General features: G+C 47.9%; 1 protein-coding gene across 1 annotated transcript in view; it reads right to left on the bottom strand.

Moving 5' to 3' along the window:
• cbfa2t2 (CBFA2/RUNX1 partner transcriptional co-repressor 2) overlaps positions 1 to 26335 on the bottom strand; it is a 193457-nt gene that overhangs the window by 1301 nt on the left and 165821 nt on the right. Inside the window, 4 exon segments of the mRNA XM_090228527.1 lie at positions 1938 to 2128; positions 14067 to 14138; positions 16992 to 17187; positions 24208 to 24293. Of these exon segments, the coding sequence (XP_090084653.1) occupies positions 1938 to 2128; positions 14067 to 14138; positions 16992 to 17187; positions 24208 to 24293 (545 nt within the window).

Below are 26335 nucleotides of genomic sequence, written 5' to 3'. Positions count from 1 at the left end.
TTAGTACAATTTGGGATTTTAATAATTTTTATACTTTGTGTGCTTTGTAATAGGAAAACATTATTTAAAGACCTTTTAATAAGAACACTCCGATTTATCAGTGTAGAGAAAATAAATAATATTTTGAACTTCACAGGATTTCACAGCAGGCAAATGAGTCTTAAATTAATGTGTATGAAGACAACAAAGGAAAACAGAGAGAAACAGAAAGTAACCTACAACAGAACTATTGTACACCACAACATCCCACAGAGTGAAACATAAGGACACATTTGCGACAGGTCAGATAATTAAACCCAAACAGACTTGGGAAGACCAAAAGAGCCGTACTCCGGAAGGCTCTCTCCTAAACATGGCTGAACACAATTAGAGTCAGATGTGGGCTGAGCGGTGAGTGTTGGTTTCCATGCCAACTGGTTAAACGCTGTATTTAGGACTCCTATATAGTGATGAGTAAATCAGTCCCTCCACCTAGTGATGAGTAAATCAGCGGTCCCTCCACATGGTGATGAGTAAATCAGCGGTCCCTCCACATAGTGATGAGTAAATCAGCGGCCCTCCACATAGTGATTAGTAAATCAGCGGTCCCTCCACATGGTGATGAGTAAATCAGCGGTCCCTCCACCTAGTGATGAGTAAATCAGCGGTCCCTCCACATAGTGATGAGTAAATCAGCGGCCCCTCCACCTAGTGATGAGTAAATCAGCGGTCCCTCCACATAGTGATGAGTAAATCAGCGGTCCCTCCACATGGTGATGAGTAAATCAGCGGTCCCTCCACCTAGTGATGAGTAAATCAGCGGTCCCTCCTACATAGTGATGAGTAAATCAGCGGTCCCTCCACATAGTGATGAGTAAATCAGCGGTCCCTCCACATAGTGATTAGTAAATCAGTCCCTCCACATAGTGATGAGTAAATCAGCGGTCCCTCCACATAGTGATTAGTAAATCAGTCCCTCCACCTAGTGATGAGTAAATCAGCGGTCCCTCCACATAGTGATGAGTAAATCAGCGGTCCCTCCACATAGTGATTAGTAAATCAGTCCCTCCACATAGTGATGAGTAAATCAGCGGTCCCTCCACATAGTGATTAGTAAATCAGTCCCTCCACCTAGTGATGAGTAAATCAGCGGTCCCTCCACATAGTGATGAGTAAATCAGCGGTCCCTCCACATAGTGATGAGTAAATCAGAGGTCCCTCCACATCGTCCTCCTCGGCAGAATTGGTACCACCTTTCCAAACACACAGAGCGGCTAATCTGGGGGAAAGGGGAAGAGAGCGAAAGAGAGAACGAAATACTCATGTGTGGCCGTCTCCCCTTGGGACTGATGTAGGCAATATCCTGTTTACTGTCTCCTCTTAGGTCTGATGTAGGCAATATCCTGTTTAGTGTCTCTTCTTGGGACTGATGTAGGCAATATCCTGTTTAGTGTCTCCTCTTGGGACTGATGTAGGCAATATCCTGCTTAGTGTCTCCCCTTGGGACTGATGTAGGCAATATCCTGCTTAGTGTCTCCTCTTGGGACTGATGTAGGCAATATCCCGTTTAGTGTCTCCTCTTGGGACTGATGTAGGCAATATCCCATTTAGTGTCTTCTCTGGTATAATAAATATATAATAAATACATTCTGGTATAATAAATATATAATAAAAACATTCTGGTATAATAAATACATTCTGGTATAATAAATATATAATAAATACATTCTGGTATAATAAATATATAATAAAAACATTCTGGTATAATAAATACATTCTGGTATAATAAATATATAATAAATACATTCTGGTATAATAAATACATAATAAATACATTCTGGTATAATACATCTATAGTAAATACATTCTGGCACATAAATCAATAAAACAGCCATTCTGGTACATAATAGATCAATAATAAATACATTATGGTATAATAGATCAATAAAGTGTCCTACCTCGCTGGAGTCCTCCTGCTGGTTGATGACAGTCAGTGCGTCCTCCGCTGCCTGTCTCTTGGCCTCTGCCACCGTACGCTCCATCTTGGACCGTTCTGAGCTGATCATCTGATGGGCCTTCCTCTCCGCCTCTGAAACCGCCTTCTGGAGCTCTGACATGGCCTGGCGCTTCACCTCGTTCACAGCCTCTTCTGAAACACATTCAGAGATATCATCAAGGACCCAATCAGCCCCCTACCCCCTAACCCTAACCCCTTAACCCTAACCCCCTAAACACTACCCCCAAACCCTAACCTACCCTCCTACTCCTTAACCCTAACCCTGCAGTCTATCACAGTGCCATCCGTTTTGTCACCAAAGCCCCATACACAACCCACCATTGTGACCTGTATGCTCTCGTTGGCTGGCCCTCGCTTCATACTCGTCGCCAAACCCACTGGCTACAAGTTATCTACAAGTCTCTGCAAGGTAAAGCGCCACCTTATCTCAGCTCACTGGTCACCATAGCAGCACCCACTCGTAGCACGCGCTCCAGCAGGTACAGTGCCTTGCGAAAGTATTCGGCCCCCTTGAACTTTGCGACCTTTTGCCACATTTCAGGCTTCAAACATAAAGATATAAAACTGTATTTTTTTGTGAAGAATCAACAACAAGTGGGACACAATCATGAAGTGGAACGACATTTATTGGATATTTCAAACTTTTTTAACAAATCAAAAACTGAAAAATTGGGCGTGCAAAATTATTCAGCCCCTTTACTTTCAGTGCAGCAAACTCTCTCCAGAAGTTCAGTGAGGATCTCTGAATGATCCAATGTTGACCTAAATGACTAATGATGATAAATACAATCCACCTGTGTGTAATCAAGTCTCCGTATAAATGCACCTGCACTGTGATAGTCTCAGAGGTCCGTTAAAATGCAGAGAGCATCATGAAGAACAAGGAACACACCAGGCAGGTCCGAGATACTGTTGTGAAGAAGTTTAAAGCCGGATTTGGATACAAAAAGATTTCCCAAGCTTTACACATCCCAAGGAGCACTGTGCAAGCGATAATATTGAAATGGAAGGAGTATCAGACCACTGCAAATCTACCAAGACCTGGCCGTCCCTCTAAACTTTCAGCTCATACAAGGAGAAGACTGATCAGAGATGCAGCCAAGAGGCCCATGATCACTCTGGATGAACTGCAGAGATCTACAGCTGAGGTGGGAGACTCTGTCCATAGGACAACAATCAGTCGTATATTGCACAAATCTGGCCTTTATGGAAGAGTGGCAAGAAGAAAGCCATTTCTTAAAGATATCCATAAAAAGTGTTGTTTAAAGTTTGCCACAAGCCACCTGGGAGACACACCAAACATGTGGAAGAAGGTGCTCTGGTCAGATGAAACCAAAATTGAACTTTTTAGCAACAATGCAAAACGTTATGTTTGGCGTAAAAGCAACACAGCTGAACACACCATCCCCACTGTCAAACATGGTGGTGGCAGCATCATGGTTTGGGCCTGCTTTTCTTCAGCAGGGACAGGGAAGATGGTTAAAATTGATGGGAAGATGGATGGAGCCAAATACAGGACCATTCTGGAAGAAAACCTGATGGAGTCTGCAAAAGACCTGAGACTGGGACGGAGATTTGTCTTCCAACAAGACAATGATCCTAAACATAAAGCAAAATCTACAATGTAATGGTTCAAAAATAAACATATCCAGGTGTTAGAATGGCCAAGTCAAAGTCCAGACCTGAATCCAATCGAGAAGCTGTGGAAAGAACTGAAAACTGCTGTTCACAAATGCTCTCCATCCAACCTCACTGAGCTCGAGCTGTTTTGCAAGGAGGAATGGGAAAAAAATTCAGTCTCTCGATGTGCAAAACTGATAGAGACATACCCCAAGCGACTTACAGCTGTAATCGCAGCAAAAGGTGGCGCTACAAAGTATTAACTTAAGGGGGCTGAATAATTTTGCACGGCCAATTTTTCAGTTTTTGATTTGTTAAAAAAGTTTGAAATATCCAATAAATGTCGTTCCACTTCATGATTGTGTCCCACTTGTTGTTGATTCTTCACAAAAAAATACAGTTTTATATCTTTATGTTTGAAGTCTGAAATGTGGCAAAAGGTCGCAAAGTTCAAGGGGGCCGAATACTTTCGCAAGGCACTGTATCATCTGAGTATCCTAGCAGACCTTGACTCTTGACCCTTACCTTGTATTTCTCACCAGGTATCTTATTCTGTGTGATCAGGCTTTATGAAGAAGACTTTCATAAACAATCATCAGCAGTGAGCTAATTTCACTGTAGGTTTATTATTATCTAATTACTTTCCATATGCAAGACTAATGACTCTTTTAAAAAAAAAGGAAGTAGTTGTGTGATGTTTAATTGGTTTGATCCACTAGAGAGAAGGTGCGTGATGTTTAATTGGTTTGATCCACTAGAGAGAAGGTGCGTGATGTCTGGCTTTTACAGCACATGCATACATCATTGGAGAATAAATTGCACGGATGATTTCTGCGTTTGATACGAGTTGTCGACACAAGATCGAAACATTAGATGCTTTTGTTTTGGCTTTTCGTGTGTATTCCATATGAGGTCATTTATCAGGTCTTGTATATTTATTTTAAATTCAAATGTAAAAGATACACTTTCAGCTCATTTGGCGTTGGCACGTTCTCTAACCTTAAACATGTGGGTGGTAAATTTAACGTCAGAAGCGAAACGGAGGCTTTTTTTTTTGTTGCCTACATCAAGGTTGTAACTTGACTAATTGTTTATGCAAATCAGGCAATTTATATTTAAATTATGCATTTCTATTGTGCTCCCAACAGCACAGCGGAGGAGGGGGAGGAGGAGGAAAGAGGAGGAGGAGGAAAGAGGAGGAGGAGCAGGTGGAGGAGGAGGGGAGGAGGAGCAGAGGGAGAGGAGGAGGAGGGGAGGAGGAGGAGGAGAGGAGGAGGAGGGGAGGAGGAGCAGAGGGAAAGGAGGAGGAGCAGAGGAGGAGGACAGGAGGAGGAGGGGAGGAGGAGCAGAGGGAGAGGAGGAGGAGGACATTGTGCATGGCGTGTGTGTGTCTGGTGTCTGAATGTTTATTACCAACTGTAAACGTTTAACTCTGCTCCAACAGATGTGTTGGTTGCCGGTCCTCCGTTGTATAAAATCCTCTACAGGAATCACAGGGCCGTGAAAAAGGATTTGCCTCCTTTCTACATTTCTCTACTTTTGCAAATGTTTGATACTGAATCAAATCAGATCTTCAACCAAAACCACATTTTAGATAAAGGGAACCTGAGTGAACAAATAACACAACAATTACATACTTACATACAATGAATTTCCCCCATACACTCCATAACTGGTTGTGCCACCTTTAGCTGCAATGACTCCAACCAACCACTTCCTGTGGTTGATCAGTCCACCTTTAGCTGCCATGACTCCAACCAACCACTTCCTGTAGTTGATCAGTCCACCTTCAGCTGCAATGACTCCAACCAAACGCTTCCTGTAGTTGATCAGTCCACCTTTAGCTGCCATGACTCCAACCAACCACTTCCTGTGGTTGATCAGTCCACCTTTAGCTGCCATGACTCCAACCAAACGCTTCCTGTGGTTGATCAGTCTACCTTTAGCTGCCATGACTCCAACCAAACGCTTCCTGTGGTTGATCAGTCCACCTTTAGCTGCCATGACTCCAACCAACCACTTCCTGTGGTTGATCAGTCCACCTTTAGCTGCCATGACTCCAACCAACCACTTCCTGTGGTTGATCAGTCCACCTTTAGCTGCCATGACTCCAACCAAACGCTTCCTGTAGTTGATCAGTCCACCTTTAGCTGCCATGACTCCAACCAAACGCTTCCTGTGGTTGATCAGTCCACCTTTAGCTGCAATGACTCCAACCAAACGCAAATGTGGCTGAGTTACAGCGGTTCTTTATTGAACAGTGGGCCAAAATTCCTCCACAGCGACGTGAGAGACTGATCAACAACTACAGGAAGTGTTTGGTTGGAGTCAGTGCAGCTACAGTAAATTCCTCCACAGCGACGTGAGAGACTGATCAACAACTACAGGAAGTAGTTGGTTGGAGTCAAAATATGCAAAAAATAGAGCCAATCAGAACGGGGTAAATACATTTGACGGCCCTGTACGTCTCCACTGGATCAATATGTTAGTGAGCCTAACACTTAAAAAATAACAGATTATTCAGAGCGGAAGAAATAGATCATGTATTTTGAAGATGATACCAATCTAATTCATTGTCATTTAAGATCATTCGTGTGATTTATTCATACACTCTAAGAATAAAGGGTTCCAAAAGGGTTCTTCGACTGTCACCATAGAATATCTCTTTTTGGTTCCAGGTAGAACCCTTTTTGGTTCCATGTAGAACCCTATTGGGTTCCATGTAGAACACTCTAAGTAAAAGGTTCAACAAGGAACTCAAAAGGGTTCTACCTGGAACCAAATGGGTTCTACCAGGAACCAAAACAGGGTTCTTCAAAGGGTTCTCCTATGGGGACAGCCAAATAACCCTTTTAGGGTCTGGAGAGGCTGACTTCATGGATTGAACCAGATATTCACAAACCTATGAGCACCAGCTCAGCCAAATGTCGGGTATTTTAAAAGCAAATCCTTCATCGTGATTCAACTAAACTATTTAACAGGGCTTGTTTTACTGCATTGAGACTCTGAATATACTGCGCTGCGCTGGAGTCATGGACATCGCTCAGCTACTTATCCACTGATCAGCCAGGAGAGACCAACTACTTATCCACTGATCAGACAGGACAGACCAACTACTTATCCACTGATCAGACAGGACAGACCAACTACTTATCCACTGATCAGACAGGACAGACCAACTACTTATCCACTGATCAGACAGGACAGACCAACTACTTATCCACTGATCAGACAGGACAGACCAGCTACTTATCCACTGATCAGCCAGGACAGACCAACTACTTATCCACTGATCAGACAGGACAGACCAACTACTTATCCACTGATCAGACAGGACAGACCAACTACTTATCCACTGATCAGACAGGACAGACCAGCTACTTATCCACTGATCAGACAGGACAGACCAGCTACTTACTGACACTGATCAGCCAGGACAGACCAACTACTTATCCACTGATCAGACAGGACAGACCAACTACTTATCCACTGATCAGACAGGACAGACCAACTACTTATCCACTGATCAGACAGGACAGACCAACTACTTATCCACTGATCAGACAGGACAGACCAACTACTTATCCACTGATCAGACAGGACAGACCAACTACTTATCCACTGATCAGACAGGACAGACCAACTACTTATCCACTGATCAGACAGGACAGACCAGCTACTTATCCACTGATCAGCCAGGACAGACCAACTACTTATCCACTGATCAGACAGGACAGACCAACTACTTATCCACTGATCAGACAGGACAGACCAACTACTTATCCACTGATCAGACAGGACAGACCAGCTACTTATCCACTGATCAGACAGGACAGACCAGCTACTTACTGACACTGATCAGCCAGGACAGACCAACTACTTATCCACTGATCAGACAGGACAGACCAACTACTTATCCACTGATCAGACAGGACAGACCAACTACTTATCCACTGATCAGACAGGACAGACCAACTACTTATCCACTGAGCAGACAGGGTAGACCAGCAACTTATCCACTGATCAGACAGGACAGACCAACTACTTATCCACTGATCAGACAGGACAGACCAGCTACTTATCCACTGATCAGACAGGACAGACCAACTACTTATCCACTGATCAGACAGGACAGACCAGCTACTTATCCACTGATCAGACAGGACAGACCAGCTACTTACTGACACTGATCAGCCAGGACAGACCAACTACTTATCCACTGATCAGACAGGACAGACCAGCTACTTATCCACTGATCAGACAGGACAGACCAGCTACTTACTGACACTGATCAGCCAGGACAGACCAACTACTTATCCACTGATCAGACAGGACAGACCAACTACTTATCCACTGATCAGACAGGACAGACCAGCTACTTATCCACTGATCAGACAGGACAGACCAGCTACTTATCCACTGATCAGACAGGACAGACCAGCTACTTATCCACTGATCAGACAGGACAGACCAGCTACTTACTGACACTGATCAGCCAGGACAGACCAACTACTTATCCACTGATCAGACAGGACAGACCAACTACTTATCCACTGATCAGACAGGACAGACCAACTACTTATCCACTGATCAGACAGGACAGACCAACTACTTATCCACTGATCAGACAGGACAGACCAGCTACTTATCCACTGATCAGACAGGACAGACCAACTACTTATCCACTGATCAGACAGGACAGACCAGCTACTTATCCACTGATCAGACAGGACAGACCAACTACTTATCCACTGATCAGACAGGACAGACCAGCTACTTATCCACTGATCAGACAGGACAGACCAGCTACTTACTGACACTGATCAGCCAGGACAGACCAACTACTTATCCACTGATCAGACAGGACAGACCAGCTACTTACTGACACTGATCAGCCAGGACAGACCAACTACTTATCCACTGATCAGACAGGACAGACCAGCTACTTATCCACTGATCAGACAGGACAGACCAGCTACTTACTGACACTGATCAGCCAGGACAGACCAACTACTTATCCACTGATCAGACAGGACAGACCAACTACTTATCCACTGATCAGACAGGACAGACCAGCTACTTATCCACTGATCAGACAGGACAGACAGGCTACTTACTGACACTGATCAGCCAGGACAGACCAACTACTTATCCACTGATCAGACAGGACAGACCAACTACTTATCCACTGATCAGCCAGGACAGACCAAGTACTTATCCACTGATCAGACAGGACAGACCAGCTACTTACTGACACTGATCAGCCAGGACAGACCAACTACTTATCCACTGATCAGACAGGACAGACCAACTACTTATCCACTGATCAGACAGGACAGACCAACTACTTATCCACTGATCAGACAGGACAGACCAGCTACTTACTGACACTGATCAGCCAGGACAGACCAACTACTTATCCACTGATCAGACAGGACAGACCAACTACTTATCCACTGATAAGACAGGACAGACCAACTACTTATCCACTGATCAGACAGGACAGACCAGCTACTTATCCACTGATCAGACAGGACAGACCAGCTACTTACTGACACTGATCAGCCAGGACAGACCAACTACTTATCCACTGATCAGACAGGACAGACCAACTACTTATCCACTGATCAGACAGGACAGACCAGCTACTTATCCACTGATCAGCCCGGACAGACCAACTACTTATCCACTGATCAGCCAGGACAGACCAGCTACTTATCCACTGATCAGACGGGAAAGACCAACTACTTATCCACTGATCAGACAGGACAGACCAGCTACTTATCCACTGATCAGCCAGGACAGACCAACTACTTATCCACTGATCAGCCAGGACAGACCAGCTACTTACCACTGATCAGACAGGTTAGACCAACTACTTATACACTAATCAGACAGGACAGACCAGCTACTTATCCACTGATCAGACAGGACAGACCAGCTACTTATCCACTGATCAGACAGGACAGACCAGCTACTTTTCCACTGATCAGACAACTTATCCACTGATCAGCCAGCACAGACCAACTACTTATCCACTGATCAGACAGGACAGACCAGCTACTTACTGACACTGATCAGCCAGGACAGACCAACTACTTATCCACTGATCAGACAGGACAGACCAGCTACTTATCCACTGATCAGCCCAGACAGACCAACTACTTATCCACTGATCAGCCAGGACAGACCAGCTACTTATCCACTGATCAGACGGGACAGACCAACTACTTATCCACTGATCAGACAGGATAGACCAGCTACTTATCCACTGATCAGCCAGGACAGACCAACTACTTATCCACTGATCAGCCAGGACAGACCAGCTACTTACCACTGATCAGACAGGGCAGACCAACTACTTATCCACTGATCAGACAGGACAGACCAGCTACTTATCCACTGATCAGACAGGACAGACCAGCTACTTATCCACTGATCAGACAGGACAGACCAGCTACTTTTCCACTGATCAGACAGGACAGACCAGCTACTTATCCACTGATCAGCCAGGACAGACCAACTACTTATCCACTGATCAGACAGGACAGACCAGCTACTTATCCACTGATCAGACAGGACAGACCAGCTACTTATCCACTGATCAGACAGGACAGACCAGCTACTTATCCACTGATCAGACACAACCTACCAGCTACTTATCCACTGATCAGACAGGACAGACCAGCTACCTACTGACACTGATCAGACAGGACAGACCAACTACTTATCCACTGATCAGCCAGGACAGACCAACTACTTATCCACTGATCAGACAGGACAGACCAGCTACTTATCCACTGATCAGCCAGGACAGACCAACTACTTATCCACTGATCAGCCAGGACAGACCAGCTACTTATCCACTGATCAGCCAGGACAGACCAGCTACTTATCCACTGATCAGACAGGACAGACCAGCTACTTATCCACTGATTAGATAGGACAGACCAGCTCCTTATCCACTGATCAGCCAGGACAGACCAACTACTTATCCACTGATCAGATAGGACAGACCAGCTACTTAACCACTGATCAGCCAGGACAGACCAGCTACTTATCCACTGATCAGACAGGACAGACCATCTACTTATCCACCGATCAGACAGGACAGACCAGCTACTTATCCACTGATCAGACAGGACAGACCAGCTACTTATCCACTGATCGGACAGGACAGACCAGCTACTTATCCACTGATCAGACAGGACAGACCAGCTACTTACTGACGCAGATCAGACACGACAGACCAGCTACTTATCCACTGATCAGACAGGACAGACCAGCTACTTACTGACACTGATCAGATCGGACAGACCAACTACTTATCCACTGATCAGCCAGGACAGACCAACTACTTATCCACTGATCAGACAGGACAGACCAGCTACTTATCCACTGATCAGCCAGGACAGACCAACTACTTATCCACTGATCAGCCAGGACAGACCAGCTACTTATCCACTGATCAGCCAAGACAGACCAGCTACTTATCCACTGATCAGACAGGACAGACCAGCTACTTATCCACTGATCAGATAGGACAGACCAGCTACTTATCCACTGATCAGCCAGGACAGACCAACTACTTATCCACTGATCAGATAGGACAGACCAGCTACTTATCCACTGATCAGCCAGGACAGACCAGCTACTTATCCACTGATCAGACAGGAGAGACCATCTACTTATCCACTGATCAGACAGGACAGACCAGCTACTTATCCACTGATCAGACAGGACAGACCAGCTACTTATCCACTGATCGGACAGGACAGACCAGCTACTTATCCACTGATCAGACAGGACAGACCAGCTACTTACTGACGCTGATCAGCCAGGACAGACCAGCTGCTTACTGACACTGATCAGACAGGACAGACCAGCTACTTACTGACGCTGATCAGACAGGACAGACCAGCTACTTACTGACACTGATCAGACAGGAAAGACCATCTACTTATCCACTGATCAGACAGGACAGACCAGCTACTTACTGATGCTGATCAGCCAGGACAGACCAGCTACTTATCCACTGATCAGACAGGACAGACCAGCTACTTATCTACTGATCAGCTATGACAGACCAGCTACTTACTGGCACTAATCAGCCAGGACAGACCAGCTACTTATCCACTGATCAGACAGGACAGACCAGCTACTTATCCACTGATCAGACAGGGCAGACCAACTACTTATCCACTGATCAGACAGGACAGACCAGCTACTTATCCACTGATCAGACAGGACAGACCAGCTACTTATCCACTGATCAGACAGGACAGACCAGCTACTTTTCCACTGATCAGACAGGACAGACCAGCTACTTATCCACTGATCAGCCAGGACAGACCAACTACTTATCCACTGATCAGACAGGACAGACCAGCTACTTATCCACTGATCAGACAGGACAGACCAGCTACTTATCCACTGATCAGACAGGACAGACCAGCTACTTATCCACTGATCAGACACGACAGACCAGCTACTTATCCATTGATCAGACAGGACGGACCAGCTACTTACTGACACTGATCAGACAGGACAGACCAACTACTTATCCACTGATCAGCCAGGACAGACCAACTACTTATCCACTGATCAGACAGGACAGACCAGCTACTTATCCACTGATCAGCCAGGACAGACCAACTACTTATCCACTGATCAGACAGGACAGACCAGCTACTTATCCACTGATCAGCCAGGACAGACCAGCTACTTATCCACTGATCAGACAGGAGAGATCAGCTACTTATCCACTGATCAGATAGGACAGACCAGCTACTTATCCACTGATCAGCCAGGACAGACCAACTACTTATCCACTGATCAGATAGGACAGACCAGCTACTTATCCACTGATCAGCCAGGACAGACCAGCTACTTATCCACTGATCAGACAGGACAGACCATCTACTTATCCACTGATCAGACAGGACAGACCAGCTACTTATCCACTGATCAGACAGGACAGACCAGCTACTTATCCACTGATCGGACAGGACAGACCAGCTACTTATCCACTGATCAGACAGGACAGACCAGCTACTTACTGACGCTGATCAGCCAGGACAGACCAGCTGCTTACTGACACTGATCAGACAGGACAGACCAGCTACTTACTGACGCTGATCAGACAGGACAGACCAGCTACTTACTGACACTGATCAGACAGGAAAGACCATCTACTTATCAACTGATCAGACAGGACAGACCAGCTACTTACTGATGCTGATCAGCCAGGACAGACCAGCTACTTATCCACTGATCAGACAGGACAGACCAGCTACTTATCCACTGATCAGCTATGACAGACCAGCTACTTACTGGCAATAATCAGCCAGGACAGACCAGCTACTTATCCACTGATCAGACAGGACAGACCAGCTACTTATCCACTGATCAGACAGGGCAGACCAGCCACTTACTGACACTGATCAGACAGGACAGACCAGCTACCTACTGACGCTGATCAGACAGTACAGAAAAGCTACGTATCCACTGATCAGACAGGTCAGACCAGCTACTTATCCACTGATCAGACAGGACAGACCAGCTACTTATCCACTGATCAGACAGGATAGACCAGCTACTTATCCACTGATCAGACAGGACAGACCAGCTACTTATCCATTGATCAGACAGGACAGACCAGCTACTTATCCACTGATCAGACAGGACAGACCAGCTACTTATCCACTGATCAGACAGGACAGACCAGCTACTTATCCACTGATCAGACAGGACAGAATATTCTGATCTTTAATGATCTGGCACAATATATGGAATGTTCTGGAATAGCTTCGTAGGAAACCTCCCCAAACCATTTTTTAGAGTTCTGTGTGGTGGAAAGACAGAGGGAGGGAGGGAGGTAGAGAGAAGGGATGGGGGGAGAGAGAGAGAGAGAGAGAGAGAGGGGGAGAGAGAGAGAAGGGCTGGAGGGAGGGAGGGAGGGAGGGAAGGAGAGAGAGAGAGAGAGAGAGAGAGAGAGAGAGAGGGGTGGAGGGAGGGAGGGAGGGAGGGGGGGAGGAAAAGAGAGAGAGAGAGTGAGAAGGGGTGGAGGGAGGGAGGGAGGGAGAGTGAGAAGGGGTGAGGAAGAGAGAGAGAGAGAGAGAGAGAGAGAGAGAGAGAGAGAGAGAGAAGGGGTGGAGGGAGGGAGGGAGGGGGGGAGGAAGAGAGAGAGAGAGAGAGAGAGAGAGAGAGAGAGAGAGAGAAGGGGTGGAGGGAGGGAGGGAGGGAGAGAGAGAAGGGGGGAGGAAGAGAGAGAGAGAGAGAGAGAGAGAGAAGGGGTGGAGGGAGGGAGGGAGGGAGAGGGGAGGAAGAGAGAGAGAGAGAGAGAGAGAGAGAGAGAGAGAGAGAGAGAGAGAGAGAGAGAGAGAGAGAGAGAGAGAGAGAGAGAGAGAGAGAGAGAGAGAGAGGGAGGGAGGGAGGGAGGGAAGCTCACCAGCTTTCTTCCAGATCTCTTCAGGTACGTATCCGGTAGTCATTGGTCTGTTGAGAATCTCCTGGTGAATCTCTGGAAGACAGACACACAGCCCAGTCAACCAGTAGACAGACACACAGCCCAGTCAACTAGTAGACAGACACACAGCCCAGTCAACTAGTAGACAGACACACAGCCCAGTCAACCAGTAGACAGACACACAGCCCAGTCAACCAGTAGACAGACACACAGCCCAGTCAACCAGTAGACAGACACACAGCCCAGTCAACCAGTAGACAGACACACAGACACACAGCCCAGTCAACTAGTAGACAGACACACAGCCCAGTCAACCAGTAGACAGACACACAGCCCAGTCAACCAGTAGACAGACACACAGCCCAGTCAACTAGTAGACAGACACACAACCCAGTCAACTAGTAGACAGACACACAGCCCAGTCAACCAGTAGACAGACACACAGCCCAGTCAACCTGTAGACAGACACACAGCCCAGTTAACTAGTAGACAGACACACAACCCAGTCAACCAGTAGACAGACACACAGCCCAGTCAACCAGTAGACAGACACACAGCCCAGTCAACTAGTAGACAGACACACAGCCCAGTCAACCAGTAGACAGACACACAGCCCAGTCAACCAGTAGACAGACACAAAGCCCAGTCAACCAGTAGACAGACACACAGCCCAGTCAACCAGTAGACAGACACACAGCCCAGTCAACTAGTAGACAGACACACAACCCAGTCAACCAGTAGACAGACACACAGCCCAGTCAACTAGTAGACAGACACACAGCCCAGTCAACCAGTAGACAGACACACAGCCCAGTCAACCAGTAGACAGACACACAGACACACAGCCCAGTCAACCAGTAGACAGACACACAGCCCAGTCAACCAGTAGACAGACACACAGACACACAGCCCAGTCAACCAGTAGACAGACACACAGCCCAGTCAACCAGTAGACAGACACACAGCCCAGTCAACCAGTAGACAGACACACAGCCCAGTCAACCAGTAGACAGACACACAGCCCAGTCAACTAGTAGACAGACACACAACCCAGTCAACCAGTAGACAGACACACAGCCCAGTCAACCAGTAGACAGACACACAGCCCAGTCAACCTGTAGACAGACACACAGCCCAGTCAACTAGTAGACAGACACACAACCCAGTCAACCAGTAGACAGACACACAGCCCAGTCAACCAGTAGACAGACACACAGCCCAGTCAACTAGTAGACAGACACACAGCCCAGTCAACTAGTAGACAGACACACAGCCCAGTCAACCAGTAGACAGACACACAGCCCAGTCAACCAGTAGACAGACACACAGCCCAGTCAACCAGTAGACAGACACACAGCCCATTCAACCAGTAGACAGACACACAGCCCAGTCAACCAGTAGACAGACACACAACCCAGTCAACCAGTAGACAGACACACAGCCCAGTCAACTAGTAGACAGACACGCAGCCCAGTCAACCAGTAGACAGACACACAGACACACAGCCCAGTCAACCAGTAGACAGACACACAGCCCAGTCAACCTGTAGACAGACACACAGCCCAGTCAACTAGTAGACAGACACACAACCCAGTCAACCAGTAGACAGACACACAGCCCAGTCAACCAGTAGACAGACACACAGCCCAGTCAACTAGTAGACAGACACACAGCCCAGTCAACTAGTAGACAGACACACAGCCCAGTCAACCAGTAGACAGACACACAGCCCAGTCAACCAGTAGACAGACACACAGCCCAGTCAACCAGTAGACAGACACACAGCCCATTCAACCAGTAGACAGACACACAGCCCAGTCAACCAGTAGACAGACACACAACCCAGTCAACCAGTAGACAGACACACAGCCCAGTCAACTAGTAGACAGACACGCAGCCCAGTCAACCAGTAGACAGACACACAGACACACAGCCCAGTCAACCAGTAGACAGACACACAGCCCAGTCAACCAGTAGACAGACACACAGCCCAGTCAACCAGTAGACAGACACACAGCCCAGTCAACCAGTAGACAGACACACAGACACACAGCCCAGTCAACCAGTAGACAGACACACAGCCCAGTCAACCAGTAGACAGACACACAGACACACAGCCCAGTCAACCAGTAGACAGACACACAGCCCAGTCAACCAGTAGACAGACACACAGCCCAGTCAACTAGTAGACAAACACAAAACAGTAAAATGTAACTGAGGAGGGTTAGTGAGGCTTTCTGATAACTGATACTATATTATAATGTAGATAGTTATACCTGTAGTGAGGTCATCCTGTCCTGTAGGACTGTGCTGTCTGCTCTGGGTCCTGTGTGATAACTGATACTACACTATAATGTAGATAGTTATACCTGTAGTGAGGTCATCCTGTCCTGTAGGACTGTGCTGTCTGCTCTGGGTCCAGTGTGATAACTGATACTACACTATAATGTAGATAGTTATACCTGTAGTGACGTCATCCTGTCCTGTAGGACTGAGCTGTCTGCTCTGGGTCCTGTCTGATAACTGATACTATAATGTAGATAGTTATACCTGTAGTGAGGTCGTCCTGTCCTGTAGGACTGTGCTGTCTGCTCTGGGTCCTGTCTGATAACTGATACTATATTATAGTGTAGATAGTTATACCTGTAGTGAGGTCATCCTGTCCTGTAGGACTGTGCTGTCTGCTCTGAGTCCTGTCTGATAACTGATACTATAATGTAGGTAGTTATACCTGTAGTGAGGTCATCCTGTCCTGTAGGACTGTGCTGTCTGCTCTGGGTCCTGTCTGATAACTGATACTATAATGTAGATAGTTATACCTGTAGTGAGGTCGTCCTGTCCTGTAGGACTGTGCTGTCTGCTCTGGGTCCTGTCTGATAACTGATACTATAATGTAGATAGTTATACCTGTAGTGAGGTCGTCCTGTCCTGTAGGACTGTGCTGTCTGCTCTGAGTCCTGCTGGCTCCTTTCTTCAGGTCGTCCGCGTCGCTGTATCGTCTGATCCAGTAGTTAAGCTCCTCCCTGTCGGCCTCCTGGCAGCGCCGCAGCACGGTGAGAGAACGCCTCGTCTTCTCCACCATGTCCATGATGCAGTTCAGCAGCTGAGGAGGGGAAAGGCGCTGAGTGAAGCACCACAGACACCACAGACAATATGTTCTATATTCATAACCAGAACCACAGACAATATGCTCTATATTCTGTATCAGGGGGAAGGTACTGTATCAGGGGGAAGGTACTGTATCAGGGGGAAGGTACTGTAACAGGGAGAAGGTACTGTATCAGGGGGAAGGTACTGTATCAGGGGGAAGGTACTGTATCAGGGGGAAGGTACTGTATCAGGGGGAAGGTACTGTATCAGGGGATAGGTACTGTATCAGGGGGAAGGTACTGTATCAGGGGATAGGTACTGTATCAGGGGGAAGGTACTGTATCAGGGGGAAGGTACTGTATCAGGGGGAAGGTACTGTATCGGGGGAAGGTACTGTATCAGGGGGAAGGTACTGTATCAGGGGGAAGGTACTGTATCAGGGGGAAGGTACTGTATCAGGGGATAGGTACTGTATCAGGGGGAAGGTACTGTATCAGGGGATAGGTACTGTATCAGGGGGAAGGTACTGTATCAGGGGGAAGGTACTGTATCAGGGGATAGGTACTGTATCAGGGGGAAGGTACTGTATCAGGGGGAAGGTACTGTATCAGGGGGAAGGTACTGTATCAGGGGATAGGTACTGTATCAGGGGGAAGGTACTGTATCAGGGGGAAGGTACAGTATCAGGGGATAGGTACTGTATCAGGGGGAAGGTACTGTATCAGGGGATAGGTACTGTATCAGGGGGAAGGTACTGTATCAGGGGGAAGGTACTGTATCAGGGGGAAGGTATTGTATCAGGGGGAAGGTACTGTATCAGGGGGAAGGTACTGTATCAGGGCATAGGTACTGTATCAGGGGGAAGGTACTGTATCAGGGGATAGGTACTGTATCAGGGGGAAGGTACTGTATCAGGGGGAAGGTACTGTATCAGGGGGAAGGTACTGTATCAGGGGGAAGGTACTGTATCAGGGGATAGGTACTGTATCAGGGGGAAGGTACTGTATCAGGGGATAGGTACTGTATCAGGGGGAAGGTACTGTATCAGGGGGAAGGTACTGTATCAGGGGGAAGGTACTGTATCGGGGGAAGGTACTGTATCAGGGGGAAGGTACTGTATCAGGGGGAAGGTACTGTATCAGGGGGAAGGTACTGTATCAGGGGATAGGTACTGTATCAGGGGGAAGGTACTGTATCAGGGGATAGGTACTGTATCAGGGGGAAGGTACTGTATCAGGGGGAAGGTACTGTATCAGGGGATAGGTACTGTATCAGGGGGAAGGTACTGTATCAGGGGGAAGGTACTGTATCAGGGGGAAGGTACTGTATCAGGGGATAGGTACTGTATCAGGGGGAAGGTACTGTATCAGGGGGAAGGTACTGTATCAGGGGGAATGTATTGTATCAGGGGGAAGGTACTGTATCAGGGGGAAGGTACTGTATCAGGGCATAGGTACTGTATCAGGGGGAAGGTACTGTATCAGGGGATAGGTACTGTATCAGGGGGAAGGTACTGTATCAGGGGGAAGGTACTGTATCAGGGGGAATGTATTGTATCAGGGGGAAGGTACTGTATCAGGGGGAAGGTACTGTATCAGGGCATAGGTACTGTATCAGGGGGAAGGTACTGTATCAGGGGATAGGTACTGTATCAGGGGGAAGGTACTGTATCAGGGGGAAGGTACTGTATCAGGGGGAAGGTACTGTATCAGGGGATAGGTACTGTATCAGGGGGAAGGTACTATATCAGGGGATAGGTACTGTATCAGGGGGAAGGTACTGTATCAGGGGATAGGTACTGTATCAGGGGGAAGGTACTGTATCAGGGGGAAGGTACTGTATCAGGAGGAAGGTACTGTATCAGGGGGAAGGTACTGTATCAGGGGGAAGGTACTGTATCAGGGGGAAGGTACTGTATCAGGGGATAGGTACTGTATCAGGGGGAAGGTACTGTATCAGGGGGAAGGTACTGTATCAGGGGGAAGGTACTGTATCAGGGGATAGGTACTGTATCAGGGGGAAGGTACTGTATCAGGGGGAAGGTACTGTATCAGGGGGAAGGTACTGTATCAGGGGATAGGTACTGTATCAGGGGGAAGGTACTGTATCAGGGGGAAGGTACTGTATCAGGGGATAGGTACTGTATCAGGGGGAAGGTACTGTATCAGGGGGAAGGTACTGTATCAGGGGATAGGTACTGTATCGGGGGAATGTACTGTATCAGGGGGAAGGTACTGTATCAGGGGGAAGGTACTGTATCAGGGGGAAGGTACTGTATCAGGGGGAAGGTACTGTATCAGGGGGAAGGTACTGTATCAGGGGATAGGTACTGTATCAGGGGGAAGGTACTGTATCAGGGGGAAGGTACTGTATCAGGGGAAAGGTACTGTATCAGGGGATAGGTACTGTATCAGGGGGAAGGTACTGTATCAGGGGGAAGGTACTGTATCAGGGGATAGGTACTGTATCAGGGGGAAGGTACTGTATCAGGGGGAAGGTACTGTATCAGGGGGAAGGTACTGTATCAGGGGATAGGTACTGTATCAGGGGGAAGGTACTGTATCAAGGGGAAGGTACTGTATCAGGGGGAAGGTACTGTATCAGGGGATAGGTACTGTATCAGGGGGAAGGTACTGTATCAGGGCATAGGTACTGTATCAGGGGGAAGGTACTGTATCAGGGGATAGGTACTTTATCAGGGGGAAGGTACTGTATCAGGGGGAAGGTACTGTATCAGGGGGAAGGTACTGTATCAGGGGGAAGGTACTGTATCAGGGGGAAGGTACTGTATCAGGGGGAAGGTAATGTATCAGGGGATAGGTACTGTATCAGGGGGAAGGTACTGTATCAGGGGATAGGTACTGTATCAGGGGGAAGGTACTGTATCAGGAGGAAGGTACTGTATCAGGAGGAAGGTACTGTATCAGGGGGAAGGTACTGTATCAGGGGATAGGTACTGTATCAGGGGGAAGGTACTGTATCAGGAGGAAGGTACTGTATCAGGAGGAAGGTACTGTATCAGGGGGAAGGTACTGTATCAGAGGGAAGGTACTGTATCAGGGGGAAGGTACTGTATCAGGGGGAAGGTACTGTATCAGGGGGAAGGTACTGTATCAGGGGGAAGGTACTGTATCAGGAGGAAGGTACTGTATCAGGGGGAAGGTACTGTATCAGGGGGAAGGTACTGTATCAGGGGGAAGGTACTGTATCAGGGGATAGGTACTGTATCAGGGGGAAGGTACTGTATCAGGAGGAAGGTACTGTATCAGGGGGAAGGTACTGTATCAGGGGGAAGGTACTGTATCAGGGGATAGGTACTGTATCAGGGGGAAGGTACTGTATCAGGGGATAGGTACTGTATCAGGGGAAGTTACTGTATCAGGGGGAAGGTACTGTATCAGGGGATAGGTACTGTATCAGGAGGAAGGTACTGTATCAGGGGGAAGGTACTGTATCAGGGGATAGGTACTGTATCAGGAGGAAGGTACTGTATCAGGGGGAAGGTACTGTATCAGGGGATAGGTACTGTATCAGGGGGAAGGTACTGTATCAGGGGATAGGTACTGTATCAGGGGGAAGGTACTGTATCAGGGGGAAGGTACTGTATCAGGGGAAGGTACTGTATCAGGGGGAAGGTACTGTATCAGGGGGAAGGTACTGTATCAGGGGGAAGGTACTGTATCAGGGGATAGGTACTGTATCAGGGGGAAGGTACTGTATCAGGGGGAAGGTACTGTTTCAGGGGGAAGGTACTGTATCAGGGGATAGGTACTGTATCAGGGGGAAGGTACTGTATCAGGGGGAAGGTACTGTATCAGGAGGAAGGTACTGTATCAGGGGGAAGGTACTGTATCAGGGGGAAGGTACTGTATCAGGGGGAAGGTACTGTATCAGGAGGAAGGTACTGTATCAGGGGGAAGGTACTGTATCAGGGGGAAGGTACTGTATCAGGGGGAAGGTACTGTATCAGGGGGAAGGTACTGTATCAGGAGGAAGGTACTGTATCAGGGGGAAGGTACTGTATCAGGGGGAAGGTACTGTATCAGGAGGAAGGTACTGTATCAGGGGGAAGGTACTGTATCAGGGGGAAGGTACTGTATCAGGGGGAAGGTACTGTATCAGGGGGAAGGTACTGTATCAGGGGGAAGGTACTGTATCAGGGGGAAGGTACTGTATCAGGGGATAGGTACTGTATCAGGGGGAAGGTACTGTATCAGGGTGAAGGTACTGTATCAGGGGATAGGTACTGTATCAGGGGGAAGGTACTGTATCAGGGGGAAGGTACTGTATCAGGGGATAGGTACTGTTTCAGGGGGAAGGTACTGTATCAGGGGGAAGGTACTGTATCAGGGGGAAGGTACTGTATCAGGGGGAAGGTACTGTATCAGGGGGAAGGTACTGTATCAGGGTGAAGGTACTGTATCAGGGGATAGGTACTGTATCAGGGGGAAGGTACTGTATCAGGGGGAAGGTACTGTATCAGGGGATAGGTACTGTTTCAGGGGGAAGGTACTGTATCAGGGGATAGGTACTGTATCAGGGGGAAGGTACTGTATCAGGGGGAAGGTACTGTATCAGGGGAAGGTACTGTATCAGGGGGAAGGTACTGTATCAGGGGGAAGGTACTGTATCAGGGGATAGGTACTGTATCAGGGGATAGGTACTGTATCAGGGGAAGGTACTGTATCAGGGGGAAGGTACTGTATCAGGGGAAGGTACTGTATCAGGGGGAAGGTACTGTATCAGGGGATAGGTACTGTATCAGGGGGAAGGTACTGTATCAGGGGAAGGTACTGTATCAGGGGGAAGGTACTGTATCAGGGGATAGGTACTGTATCAGGGGATAGGTACTGTATCAGGGGGAAGGTACTGTATCAGGGGGAAGGTACTGTATCAGGGGGAAGGTACTGTATCAGGGGGAAGGTACTGTATCAGGGGGGAGGTACTGTATCAGGGGGAAGGTACTGTATCAGGGGGAAGGTACTGTATCAGGGGGAAAGGTACTGTATCAGGGGGAAGGTACTGTATCAGGGGGAAGGTACTGTATCAGGGGATAGGTACTGTATCAGGGGGAAGGTACTGTATCAGGGGATAGGTACTGTATCAGGGGAAGGTACTGTATCAGGGGGAAGGTACTGTATCAGGGGATAGGTACTGTATCAGGGGATAGGTACTGTATCAGGGGGAAGGTACTGTATCAGGGGAAGGTACTGTATCAGGGGGAAGGTACTGTATCAGGGGGAAGGTACTGTATCAGGGGGAAGGTACTGTATCAGGGGATAGGTACTGTATCAGGGGATAGGTACTGTATCAGGGGGAAGGTACTGTATCAGGGGATAGGTACTGTATCAGGGGATAGGTACTGTATCAGGGGATAGGTACTGTATCAGGGGGAAGGTACTGTATCAGGGGATAGGTACTGTATCAGGGGAAGGTACTGTATCAGGGGGAAGGTACTGTATCAGGGGGAAGGTACTGTATCAGGGGGAAGGTACTGTATCAGGAGGAAGGTACTGTATCAGGAGGAAGGTACTGTATCAGGGGGAAGGTACTGGTATCAGGGGGAAGGTACTGTATCAGGGGGAAGGTACTGTATCAGGGGATAGGTACTGTATCAGGGGGAAGGTGATGTATCAGGGGATAGGTACTGTATCAGAGAAGGTACTGTATCAGGAGGAAGGTACTGTATCAGGGGGAAGGTACTGTATCAGGGGATAGGTACTGTATCAGGGGGAAGGTACTGTATCAGGGGATAGGTACTGTATCAGGGGAAGGTACTGTATCAGGGGGGAGGTACTGTATCAGGGGGAAGGTACTGTATCAGGGGGAAGGTACTGTATCAGGGGGAAGGTACTGTATCAGGGGGAAGGTACTGTATCAGGGGAAGGTACTGTATCAGGGGGAAGGTACTGTATTTTTTTATTTTTTTATTTCACCTTTATTTAACCAGGTAGGCTAGTTGAGAACAAGTTCTCATTTACAACTGCGACCTCGCCAAGATAAAGCAAAGCAGTTCGACACATACAACGACACAGAGTTTACACATGGAGTAAAACAAACATACAGTCAATAATACAGTATAAACAAGTCTATATACGATGTGAGCAAATGAGGTGAGATAAGGAGGTAAAGGCAAAAGGCCATGGTGGCGAAGTAAATACAATATAGCAAGTAAAACACTGGAATGGTAGATTTGCAATGGGAGAATGTGCAAAGTAGAAATAAAAATAATGGGGTGCAAAGTAGCAAAATAAATAAATAAAATACAGTAGGGAAAGAGGTAGTTGTTTGGGCTAAATTATAGGTGGACTATGTACAGGTGCAGTAATCTGTGAGCTGCTCTGACAGTTGGTGCTTTAAAGCTAGTGAGGGAGATAAGTGTTTCAGTTTCAGAGATTTTTGTAGTTTGTTCCAGTCATTGGCAGCAGAGAACTGTAAGGAGAGGCGGCCAAAGAAAGAATTGGTTTAGGGGGTGACTAGAGAGAATATACCTGCTAGAGCGTGTGCTACAGGTGGGAGATGCAATGGTACCAGCGAGCTGAGATAAGGGGGGACTTTACCTAGCAGGGTCTTGTAGATGACATGGAGCCAGTGGGTTTGGCAACGAGAATGAAGCGAGGGCCAGCCAACGAGAGCGTACAGGTCGCAATGGTGGGTAGTATATGGGACTTTGGTGACAAAACGGATTGCACTGTATAGACTGCATCCAATTTGTTGAGTAGGGTATTGGAGGCTATTTTGTAAATGACATCGCCAAAGTCGAGGATTGGAGGATGGTCAGTTTTACAAGGGTATGTTTGGCAGCATGAGTGAAGAATGCTTTGTTGCGAAATAGGAAGCCAATTCTAGATTTAACTTTGGATTGGAGATGTTTGATATGGGTCTGGAAGGAGAGTTTACAGTCTAACCAGACACCTAAGTATTTGTACCTGTATCAGGAGGAAGGTACAGGTACAGGTACAGGTACAGGTACAGATACAGGTAGGTACAGACACAGTTGGTATAGTAATAAAAATTTTATTACTTTTCTTACATGGTCAAGGTGCTTCCATTCCTCCCCCCATTCTCTGTCTGTCAACCGGTGGTCGATCACCTCTTCCTGACGAGCCCCGTGCATTCCTTCATCAATCAGGAGAGAGAGGGGGGAGAGAGAGAGAGAGAGAGAGAGAGAGAGAGAGAGAGAGAGAGAGAGAGAGAGAGAGAGGGAGGGAGAGAGAGGGAGGGAGAGGGAGGGAGGGAGGGAGGGAGGGAGGGAGGGAGGGAGGGAGGGAGAGAGAGAGAGAGAGAGAGAGAGAGGGAGGGAGGGAGGGAGGGAGGGAGGAAGAGAGAAGAGAGAGAGAGAGAGAGAGAGGGAGGGATAGGGAGGGAGGGAGGGAGGGAGGGAGGGAGGGAGGGAGGGAGGGAGAGAGAGAGAGAGAGAGAGAGAGAGAGAGAGAGAGAGTCAAAGTCTGTGGAACAAGATACAACTCCATCCTGTCTCCACTGTCCCCTCCATCCTCTCTCCACTGTTCCCTCCATCCTCTCTCCACTGTTCCCTCCATCCTGTCTCCACTGTCCCCTCCATCCTGTCTCCACTGTCCCCTCCATCCTCTCTCCACTGTTCCCTATATAGTGCACTACTTTAGACCAGAGCCCTGCCCTATGGCACCCTATTCCCTATATATAGTGCACTACTTTAGACCAGAGCCCTATGGCACCCTATTCTCTATATATAGTGCACTACTTTAGACCAGAGCCCTATGGCACCCTATTCCCTATATATAGTGCACTACTTTAGACCAGAGCCCTATGGCACCCTATTCCCTATATATAGTGCACTACTTTAGACCCAGAGCCCTAAGGCACCTTATTCCCTATATAGTGCAGTACTTTAGACCAGAGCCCTATAGCACCCTATTCCCTATATATAGTGCACTACTTTAGACCAGAGCCCTATGGCACCCTATTCCCTATATAGTGCACTACTTTAGACCAGAGCCCTATGGCACCCTATTCCCTATATAGTGCACTACTTTTGACGCGGCCAAGGAAAAAAGCATCAATTTAATTCCAGATTATAACAGTGTCTTTATAACAGTGGCACCTTCCTTCCTTTTGTCCTCCCAGGTTTGTCCATCATTCATTAGCTCCCTGCCTCCTTCCCTCAATCTCCCTCCCTCCATCCCTCAATCTCCCTCCCTCCCTCCTTCTCTCCCTCCATCCCTCAATCTCCCTCTCTCCCTCCTTCCCTCAATCTCCGACCCTAACTCATAGTGACTTTGCAGATGCTCTTATCCAGAGCGATTTAGAGTTAGTGCATTCATCTTAAATATAGCTAGGTGGGACAACCACATAGCAGTCATAGTTAGTACATGTTTCCGAGCTGAGGAGGGGATTAATTAACGTACTGTTTGAAGAGATAGTTTTCAGGTTTCAGATGCTTTGGAAGATGGACAGGGACTCTGCTGTCCTAGTGTCAGGGGGAATATGGACAGGGACTCTGCTGTCCTAGTGTCAGGGGGAATATGGACAGGGACTCTGCTGTCCTAGTGTCAGGGGGAAGATGGACAGGGACTCTGCTGTCCTAGTGTCAGGGGGAAGATGGACAGGGACTCTGCTGTCCTAGTGTCAGGGGGAAGATGGACAGGGACTCTGCTGTCCTAGTGTCAGGGGAAGATGGACAGGGACTCTGCTGTCCTAGTGTCAGGGGAAGATGGACAGGGACTCTGCTGTCCTAGTGTCAGGGGGAATATGGACAGGGACTCTGCTGTCCTAGTGTCAGGGGGAAGATGGACAGGGACTCTGCTGTCCTAGTGTCAGGGGGAAGATGGACAGGGACTCTGTTGTCCTAGTGTCAGGGGGAAGATGGACAGGGACTCTGCTGTCCTAGTGTCAGGGGGAAGATGGACAGGACTCTGCTGTCCTAGTGTCAGGGGGAAGATGGACAGGGACTCTGTTGTCCTAGTGTCAGGGGGAAGATGGACAGGGACTCTGTTGTCCTAGTGTCAGGGGGAAGATGGACAGGGACTCTGCTGTCCTAGTGTCAGGGGGAAGATGGACAGGGACTCTGTTGTCCTAGTGTCAGGGGGAAGATGGACAGGGACTCTGCTGTCCTAGTGTCAGGGGGAAGATGGACAGGGACTCTGTTGTCCTAGTGTCAGGGGGAAGATGGACAGGGACTC

Source organism: Oncorhynchus mykiss, chromosome 30 (genome assembly GCF_057628025.1).
Source record: "Oncorhynchus mykiss isolate SJ-2025 chromosome 30, ASM5762802v1, whole genome shotgun sequence".
Lineage (NCBI taxonomy): Eukaryota > Metazoa > Chordata > Actinopteri > Salmoniformes > Salmonidae > Oncorhynchus > Oncorhynchus mykiss.
The sequence above is the reverse complement of the archived record's forward strand: the minus strand, read 5'-3'. Positions and strand labels throughout refer to the sequence as shown.